This window comes from Temnothorax longispinosus, chromosome 4, assembly GCF_030848805.1.
Source record: "Temnothorax longispinosus isolate EJ_2023e chromosome 4, Tlon_JGU_v1, whole genome shotgun sequence".
Classification (NCBI taxonomy): domain Eukaryota; kingdom Metazoa; phylum Arthropoda; class Insecta; order Hymenoptera; family Formicidae; genus Temnothorax; species Temnothorax longispinosus.
Genome location: NC_092361.1, coordinates 15,761,629 through 15,771,248, shown reverse-complemented (window position 1 = coordinate 15,771,248; position 9,620 = coordinate 15,761,629). Strand labels below are relative to the sequence as shown.

The 9,620-nt window shown below is 36.0% G+C and overlaps 2 protein-coding genes across 4 annotated transcripts; both read left to right on the top strand.

Moving 5' to 3' along the window:
• The first annotated feature begins 443 nt into the window (after nt 1-443).
• On the top strand, nt 444-5,166 carry LOC139811606 (uncharacterized). 3 transcript variants are annotated; one of them, XM_071775908.1, is made up of 5 exons: nt 444-586; nt 1,336-1,547; nt 1,906-2,017; nt 2,223-2,376; nt 3,159-3,572. In XM_071775908.1, the coding sequence occupies exons 2-5, from the start codon at nt 1,374-1,376 to the stop codon at nt 3,301-3,303; spliced, it is 585 nt and encodes a 194-aa protein (XP_071632009.1). In that variant the 5' UTR covers nt 444-586; nt 1,336-1,373; the 3' UTR covers nt 3,304-3,572. The 3 variants fall into 3 exon arrangements, with proteins under 3 accessions (XP_071632009.1, XP_071632007.1, XP_071632008.1); XM_071775906.1 differs by adding an exon at nt 5,032-5,166 and having other exon boundaries at nt 451-1,547; nt 3,159-3,304; XM_071775907.1 differs by having other exon boundaries at nt 452-1,086.
• Prosalpha7 (proteasome alpha7 subunit) lies at nt 5,122-9,558 on the top strand. Its single transcript, XM_071775905.1, has 4 exons — nt 5,122-5,265; nt 5,357-5,439; nt 5,610-6,001; nt 6,080-9,558. The coding sequence occupies exons 1-4, from the start codon at nt 5,245-5,247 to the stop codon at nt 6,346-6,348; spliced, it is 765 nt and encodes a 254-aa protein (XP_071632006.1). The 5' UTR covers nt 5,122-5,244; the 3' UTR covers nt 6,349-9,558.
• The last annotated feature ends 62 nt before the right edge of the window (nt 9,559-9,620 follow it).

The following is a 9,620-nucleotide window of genomic DNA, read 5'->3' as shown; positions in this document are numbered from 1 at the left end:
CGCATTACATGGAAAGGAAGAGAGACGAGGGGATGAGACGTGACGAAACGAAAATAGCAGGGCGCAACGGTGACTATTAATGAGGCCTCGTGCAGGAGCCGGATCTCACATTAAGTATGCAGCGGAAGCTTGAGGGAAAACATTTTCCTCGTTTTTTCGCCGGCTTGTTTTTCCGTCCAGACTGTCCGGTCTCGGCCGGGTGCATATTTAAGCAACTTGATCCGCCACGGACGAATTACCCAGAGCAAAGTGCCACACCGCCGCGTGCATATTTCATGAAAGAGTCTATAGACCCTGTGATTACGCGCAACAGTTCACGTTACAATGTTCGACAAACTATTATTCTATCTACGACGGAAAGACGGTGGCATGGTGGGGGTGTTTCGAGAATATAACGAAACGGTGTTCTCTGAATATACGAAACTCGCGAATTCTACTGTCGCAAATGTTCGATCGATAACTCGCAGTTTCAACGTGCACGATCCTCGGGGCGGATCGCTTCGTCGCTCCCGCTCACTATTTTACGTCTCATCGTTCTACATCGCCGAAATTTCGTGATGGAGAAATATATCAACAATTGCGAGCGGTGCTTTTAATTTTTGATATTTTAACAAACATTTCAATGTTTTTACTTTGAGAATTTGTAACAGTGGTGTTTCGCGAGAACGCTGTAAAATATATTTCCGTGAAACAGCATCGCGTGAGTTTTCTCCCCGCGAAAAAAGGTCCAATAACGTTTGTCCGAAACAAAGGGGCCGTCGAGCAGATCAAACACTCGAACGAATTTACACAGGTGCATCGCCTATTTCCATCCGTCGGGCATTTTATTCGGGTAAAAGTTTGCGCGAGTGATGAGCTTTCACCGCTTATTTCCGTCAACCCGCGAGGAAAGTGCGCGCGGAGAGTATACGACAAAGAGCCTGGAGAGCGGTTAATGAGTGTCATTAACGATTGCGTGGTCTACCGTCACAATGGAGAAAATCAGAAGATGACAGTTAGCTGGCTTCGTGCTCAGATGGACGCGGATAAACCGGGCGACTTTACGCTTTGTCGGGAGAGCAAAACGTGCGCGTCCACAATATAAAAGTACGCTGCCACGCAGGTCGCAACGTTACTTCGACCTTAAACGCGTTCGTGTTAAAAGTTCGTTATTTTCCTTGGTATTTCGACTTGTGAATGACGAAATATATATCTCGAGAATTAAAGATATCAGTCTATATAAGATATAATAGACAGAAATATCGCAAGAAATATTGCTATACACTTTTCCGTAACAAATCGAAAATGATATTTGCAATTTAAGTGATTGTTAAGATTTACGATCTTCTGTTAAAGACGGCTTGTCGATTACACGTGTGTCGTCGACAAAGAAGATGATAGTTAACGCGAGAGTGCTTGCATTGGTCGCACTGGTAACCTACGGCGTGTGCGCTCATACTGCCGACATTCGAGATTCTTACAAAAGAACTAACGATAAAAATTATGCCGGATCCATGTTGGCTGATATCGCAAAGGAATTCATACAAAGATCAACGACCAGTAGTCAGGTAATAAAAATTAAATGTTATTATATGAGGAATTCCGACGTTATGATCATTTCCAAACAATTGAATGCTAGAGAACAAATGGAAAAGTCTTCAATAATAGTGTCAATAATTTGTTTAATTGGCAATAATGTGTCAGTATTATTTTATTTATTTGAGATAATTTATTAAACGAGTATTTAATAAACTGAAGTTTAGAAGTGCAGATGTGCAATACAATGGTGTATTCTGCGAATAATTTAAGATGGATTTTATACTTGTATGCCATTCATTTAAAAAAAAAGCTACGTCTTACGAGGACATTTAACGCTGAATGTTAAACTATCCAAAACTAAATTAAAAGTTAATCGCGATGTTGCAGGTGCTGAATTTAAATCTCTCGAACTTGCTGCTACTTTTGGTGCTTAAAGCGGTTGTGTTTGGTGCCGGCTATATAGGACATCATGGTTACAAGGGACGTGAATTAGAGGATGGTAATCTCGAAATATAAAACCGTTAATATTCATTCGAACACGCTTTTTGTTATATCATGCTAATTGGATTAACAATAATTGACTACATTGCATGCAATATCAATGTCTCTCTATCCTCTGGAATAAAAGCTCGGTCAATATGCGCAGAAAAAAATCACGAAGATTATAATCTTTTTTTACTTATGATCGTTTTTACTAATTTCAGAAAATATCGTGTCGGAAGGTGAGCTTGCATTAGCGCTTGGATATCTGATTGGTGACACCTGTTTGTACAGAGCAGCTTGCGAAGAGCCACACATTGCGAGAGAGTATCTCGGCGCGGCAGAAATGCTCTTGCAAACAATGAAGTTGATACCACAGTACGTATACGAAATGGTTAAAGAAAAAATTCTAGAAAATAGGGCATTTAAATAAATTAAGTCTACGATAATAGGTGTTTTAAGCCCTAAGTCCTAAGAAATTGACCAGTCACAGTTAATAATTTTCCTCAAATTCAACCGTGATTGAACAATTTCTTAAGGCTTAAAACACCTATTGTAGACTGTGATTAAATATTCTGTGGTATAAAACGGCACTTTTATGGTATTCAAAAACACCATACTGTCATTATCAAGAAACGCTAGGCACTTTCTAGACCAGAAGTTATATAATACTTGGGTTATTCAGATATATATATATATATATATATATATATATATTCGAATGTACCTTCCTTTTCTTTCGTTAATTATTTTTATTATCTCTAGGTATGATCAGATAATAATTCTCGTATAAAATAATTATTCTCTTATTATTAATACGAGAATAATCCTTCCTTCATTAGAATTAAATTGACATATACTATACGTTTACGCGAGCGTTACTTTTGTAGTAACTTACGATAATTCCTTCACGTAAACGGGATTTTGTAATAACTTACGATAATTTATTCCGCGTAAACGAGTGATATATCGTAAGTTACTACAGAAGTAACGCTCGTGTAAACGTAGTAATAGTAATTGATCAAATAATTGTGATTAATATATCTTACTTTAAACGTTATTTTGAAGAAGAGCCATACTTAGAAAATGGAAATAATGTGCAACGTTACTGCGAAAACAAAACAACGAATATTGTCAAGAAAAAATTTGCATTTCCGCAGGAGCTTACCTGCAGAGCTCAGCTATGAGAAAACAATGGAAGAGTTTCGGAAGGCGATTGAATACGGCACTATTGAGCATTGTCCTCCGGAGTACAGCTGCAAGAAAGAGAATATAAATAATTTCTTGCAAAGCGAAAAACGATAAGGCAAATGTCGTATTTATCAAACATTTCGTAATTCTGTTTTATTTTCTTAGGTTAAGCCATAAAAATCGCACATGCATAAGAATGATGTTTTAAAAAAACAATATTTTATCTTATATCTTATATATTTTTTAAAATTATTAATTTTCGCAGAAATTATTTTATTATTTATTAAATTGGAATAGTAATTATCTAATAACGGGATAATTTACGAAAAATAGCAAGAATATTATATTAATGAGAAAATAAAGATTATTTTTAGAGTTATAAATTGTATTTTTTATAACCTTGGTTTTATACAGAAAATATGAAATCCGGAAAGTTATTATATAATCTCTTTCGCGCGTCTTAAATCATTATTCTAAACGTAAACTTCTAAAAAAATATGTTTAAAAAAGAATACTGTTTTTCGAACAATAACGTATTAAAAAAACTTATAATTTTTCAATTGTTACATGCTACAAATATATATATTTTCATTATTAATTTAAATTACTATTTAACGCTACTGCAATGTGTTGAATATTCAATAGGAAATAATGAAATAGAATGATCAATTATCAATTATATTCGAATATTTCTCCATAATTAACGACATGCAGAATGTAATTAAATCAATGTGGTGTCAGCATGGAAATGGCTTCTAATTTGCATATGAGAACACATAATTTAATGTGACTACATGACTACATATGCACCCAGTAAACAAAATTAGCAGCATGCGCAGATTGGCAGCAAATTTGAATTGAATTGAAATCAAAATCCCACATCAAAATTAAGCTCGTGTTCTGTCGACAGAACCTGCTGATAGGTAATATGAGTAGACTGATAACAATTTGACATCGTCTGATAAAGCATCTTCTGTGTGTAATTTTTGTTACCTAATTACTGACATCAGAAATTTACTGTAGGCTCTGCGGCCCTAGAATCTGTCTTCGCAGGCTTAGCTATCTGGGCGCATATATAATAGAAGATAGAAAAATTATTTACAAATAACATGTATATATGTACAATTGTCATAAAAAATTGTCACATGATTTAAAGATTAAACTTTCAACTGTTAAAACTTTTAATTTTTTCCCGAGAATCTGACATTTTATTATACAATATAATAATATATAGTACATGTATTTATTTGTTAAATATTCTCTCTCTCTCTCTCTCTCTCTCTGTCCCTCCTTTAATTGCTTACATACTCGGTGTTGCTATATCCTACTAGGACCTAGGTAGCAGAGTGACATTAAATGACGTATTAATAACGTCTAAAAACGTCTTAATATGTCTTTTAGACGTCATCCTGTTATCTGGGGATATTAATTCGAACTTTCAAATTACACTGGAATATAATAACCACTTAAGACTCAAATAGCCTCATTCAAATGACTCTCACAATTTCAATTTAAACGAGTCAAATATAATCAACGCAAACGAAAAAAAGAAGAACTCCATTTTTATCGCGCGAATAACCGGAGTTGTATTTGCAATTAACATCGCATTCATTTCTGGTAGCTTAAATTCTTGCCTCCCTGGCAAAACAGAGATAGCAATGCCACGAAAGAAACTACGGTTAGATTTGATGGAAAATCTTACTTACTACACAAAGGAAATGACTTGTGTCACGATATTGATAACTTTGACGAACTTCGATGAAGACGAAATCATTCGTTAATTATTGCGCCGAGCACATCTCGTATGGATCTCGTACATTTGCTTGTACTTTTTGTCACCAGACGACGCTGAGAGCGCGCCGCTGCCTAACCAGCCTAGCCTAACCTATTCTGACAGTCGCGATAGCCAGTCACCACCGCTGACCGCAGATTGGCGCAAGTGTTGACACTGCTGACTTGTTTGATTTTCGCCTGGTCACGTCGAGACGGACGCGTAAACAATTTTTTCGTATTTCGGCTGCTAATCGTCGCTTCCGATACAGTACCTTTTGAGAGATGAGTTCTATTGGCACAGGAGTGAGTATGCCGCACGTTGCTCGATACGCGATTGCGAAATGTGGCGTTGACACGCTTGACGCTCGAGATCCTAACCTGACTTTCGTTCCAGTACGATCTGTCCGCCTCGCAATTTTCGCCAGACGGACGTGTGTTTCAAGTGGAATACGCTCAGAAAGCTGTGGAAAATGGAGGGTAAGTTTTGTCCTTCGTGGACTCTCACATAAAATCGATCGAAGCAGTACTCGCGTATAACAACGTTATAGCGGAAATCAATGCGACGTGTAGAATACCTAAAATATTAATGAGGAAGAATACACGCGTATGCTTTACATTTTATGTGTGTGATTATATTCTTGTTGCAGGACGGTTATTGGGCTGCGAGGAAAGGATGGCGTGGTGTTTGCCGTCGAGAAGATAGTAACGTCGAAGCTCTATGAGGCGGGTGCTAATAAACGGATATTTAACATAGATCAGCACGTTGGTATGGCGGTATCTGGCATAATATCTGACGCGAGACAGATCGCGGAGACCGCGAGGTCAGAGGCTGCTAGTTACAAGGCACAGTACGGAGTCGGTATTCCATTGAAGTATTTGAACGAAAGAGTATCCATGTACATGCACGCATACACTTTGTATTCCGCGGTACGTCCGTACGGTTGTTCCATCCTGCTCAGTGCTTACGAGACAGACGGTCCAGCGTTGTATATGATCGACCCATCGGGAGTATCGTATGGTTATTACGGTTGCGCAGTGGGTAAGTGAAATATCTGTAGTAAAAGAAATTGGAAAGTATAGACGGAAATTTATATATTCTGTGGTTATATTGTCCTAGGTAAAGCGAAACAGTCGGCAAAGACGGAAATTGAAAAATTGAAGTTACCAGAGATGACGTGTAAAGATTTGGTTAAGGAAGCTGCGCGTATCATTTACCTTGTCCACGACGAGCTGAAGGATAAACAATTCGAATTGGAAATGAGTTGGGTTGGTGCACATACTAATGGGAGGCATGAACGTGTGCCGGCTGATCTAAAAACTGAGGCCGAAACGAAGGCACGGCAGGCAATGGCGGAAGATTCGGACAGCGATACCGAGGATATGTAAAACGATTATGAATACTGCCGTTAAAATTCTTTGTATTGTAAGCGATAATATTAAATATAACATTAATACACACAATTATATGCACTGATTTGTGATTTTAAATTATCGAAGCAAGAGTAAAGAATGTATTATGCTATTCTTACAAATGCTACAGTTTCTGAAAAGCCATGGCTTCTTTTGATTTCGTTACAATTGCAATTTTTATGCAATAATCTCTACTTTGGAGAATTGAGCTTGTTTTAAATCTTACAATTCGTACACTTAGTTTTATAGAATGAAACAAATTCCTGGCATTGGTATCCACTCACCTCATACCTTTTCTTATATCCTTTAATTCTCCAATTATTCTTTTACAAAACCGATACATGCATATATGTCCAATTCGACTCTTGATGAGAGGGTCGATTGACTGACGAAGGCAATGAATACTTTTGCTGAATTTGTTTATAAACTTAGTCGGAGCGAGAAGTGCGTTTGTCTGCGCGCGGCTAATTAGTGTGGTGTCAGGCTGCTGTTATAGTAAAGGCACATGCGGCGACTACAATGAAATGAAGGTCGATGATTCGGGACTCTCCAACTATGAGTCGCTCTAATACAGAGCTATGTAATTATCCCGTTTAAACCTTATTTATCGTTACTGTCTGGAAATTTCTGCTTTCCAAGGGACAATTCAATATACCAGGATTTGCTTATCTCTGGTTAACCGTTCAGGATTAAGTTCATGTTTCAGACATTTTGGTTCTATTTCAGTCGAATATTTTCTTACAAAATTCCTAATCATATATGCGACGTAGCAAGTCTGACAATTAAACCTAAATCTTTTGCTTGACCGGCGACTGCTCTAAGCTCTAGCAGTCTGAGCTGTTCAGCATTCTCTCTAAATAAAGAATATCGTCTTTAGTTTAAAATAAAATGTATTTTGTATATAAAAAATTATTTAACGTCCAATAAATAATGATATCTTTATGTACTTTTATTGCTAATTATAATCTAACAATTTAATTTCGGATTCTAATTTTATCGTTTTCTGTTCATATTTTGTGATGTTTTCTCAAAGGAATTTTTAAAAGCCTTTTAATATTTACTATCATGATGTACAAGGTCTGTTCAAAAAGTTCTCAAACTTCAATTTTTAGGGGTATGCTTACAAATTTCAATTTTGGAAAAAGAAAAAAGTTCACGAGGGCCAGGTCGTGAAAAGAGGGAGACTGAGGAAGCACAATCATCTTTGTTTTAGTGCAGAAGTGACGAATCAGCAGCGATGCGTGCACGAGCATGTTTATCGTGTTGAAGGAACCATATGAAATGTCTTATACAGTTCAGGTCTTTTTCTCCTGACATTTTCTCGACCTGGCCTTCACGAACTTTTTCTTTTTTCAAAACGAAATCCACGTTGAAAGGACAAAGAATTCGACACTTGAAGGTATCAAGGAAAATTTGCAGACGGACTTACGCGCGATCCCGAAAAGTGCGTACCAGGACCGCTTCTAGAAGTGAAACAGCGCTGGGAGTGATGTATCAATCGAGAAAGAACATATTTCGAAGGAAATATGGCTGAATAAGTTGTAAGTAAATTATAAAAAATTATAAAAAAGTTCGAGAACTTTTTGAACAGACTTCGTACATTCGATACAATTTAATTGAGGAATTTACAAAAACTGCAACAATTAACCTTCACCATCGTGATACCATGCAACCTTCACCATCGATCGAGTGTGATCTCTTTATAACAACGATAAGCTTTAGCGGTCCTTTAGCGATAAGTTTTAAAGGTCCTTTTCAATTTGAGGTCGATTATTAACGATAACTTAATTAAGCATTTATACCTGTCGAGAAATTTTTAATGAAATTTTTGAAAAGGGAAAAACCTTTTAAAATCAAATAATTCAAAATAAGAAATGGTCTCTTAATTGGCGCCAAAGCCTTGCTTTTTAAAATTTTTTAATTGTCTATCTATCGCATTAAAAGATTATTCGGTATGATATCAATTGCAGGTACAGTTATAAGCATTTGAGTTTCTGGTTTATGACAAAAATACATTTAGGAGACATGTGTTAGCACAAACAGAGAAATGTCAAAAAGCGATAAATGCAACCTAGGGCTTATTAATAATAAGAACAAAATTAAATACTTTGTAAAGAGGAATGTACAAAATGAACACTATTGACAGATCAGGTCTACTGTTATATGCGGCAGAGATCTGAAGTTGGAAAAGATGGGAGGAAGCAGAGAAAGAATACAAAGTAGGTATATGAAAATGAACATGGGATTGAATAGGAACACACACACACACCTGCATATATTTGGTAAATGGAAGCGGGAAGGGAAAATGTCAAAATACAAGCAAGGATTAAAGGGAATAAATATCTATTAAGAATAATGATTATGGAAGAAAGCAGATGGCCGAAAATATGTTTAGAGGAGGAGATAAAAGGATTAAAATAAAGATTAAACTGACAGATTGGATAAAAATATGTGGTAGTTAGGGCGTTCGAGAAGGTAGAAAGAGGTGAAATAATGGATCCTTTTTCTTTACCTTATTACTTATTATCTTCCTTTATTAAAATTAATAATGGAAGGTAATAAGTAATAAGGTAAGGATGAGAAAGAAAAGTAATTGAAGGGAAAATAATAAGAGTAGTAAATAGTTAAATTAGACTAATTAGACAGGAGATACAGGGAAAAATGAAATAGAATAAATAAATCACGATATTGTAAGGAGTATAAAGACAGGAAAAAGGAAATAGGACAGTAAACGTATTGGAGAAAAAGTGTGAAAGGGAAGGATAAGGTACAATGTGGGCAAGAATGAGATGCGAAAATATTGGAAACGAAGGAAATATGCAGGAGAGAGAGAGGCGTACGATATGGAAGAGAGGAGAAGGTGTGAAAGTGCGAGGAAATGAGAGATACAGGGAAAAGATGGAGTTGGGGAAAAAATTAAGAAATGGTTAGATGAGCTAGGCAAGGAACGAGAAGTAGACAGTGATCGAAAAAATGCTGAGGAGGAATATCAATGTAGCATGCGAATACGCAAGGATGTATGAAAAGATAGGGTATGAAAATAAGAAGCGTAGAATGTAAGAATCATAAAGAGTATAATGAGTAAACATGAATGCAATAATTTATAGAAAGTTAAGTAATGTAAGATTTATAACTATAAAAGCATGTGCAATGTATAGATGGTGAATAACATATTATTATTATTATTACTATTATTATTATTATTACTATTTTATCATTATTATTATTATTATTATTATTACACCGAT

Coding starts and splice junctions, on each gene's coding strand:
- LOC139811606 (XM_071775906.1), top strand. CDS start 1,374: ATGATAGTTAACGCGAGAGTGCTTGCATTGGTCGCACTGGTAACCTAC. Junction 2,018..2,222: donor GGGACGTGAATTAGAGGATG/GTAATCTCGAAA, acceptor TACTAATTTCAG/AAAATATCGTGTCGGAAGGT. Junction 2,377..3,158: donor ACAATGAAGTTGATACCACA/GTACGTATACGA, acceptor GCATTTCCGCAG/GAGCTTACCTGCAGAGCTCA.
- Prosalpha7 (XM_071775905.1), top strand. CDS start 5,245: ATGAGTTCTATTGGCACAGGA. Junction 5,266..5,356: donor TGAGTTCTATTGGCACAGGA/GTGAGTATGCCG, acceptor CTTTCGTTCCAG/TACGATCTGTCCGCCTCGCA. Junction 5,440..5,609: donor AAAGCTGTGGAAAATGGAGG/GTAAGTTTTGTC, acceptor TTCTTGTTGCAG/GACGGTTATTGGGCTGCGAG.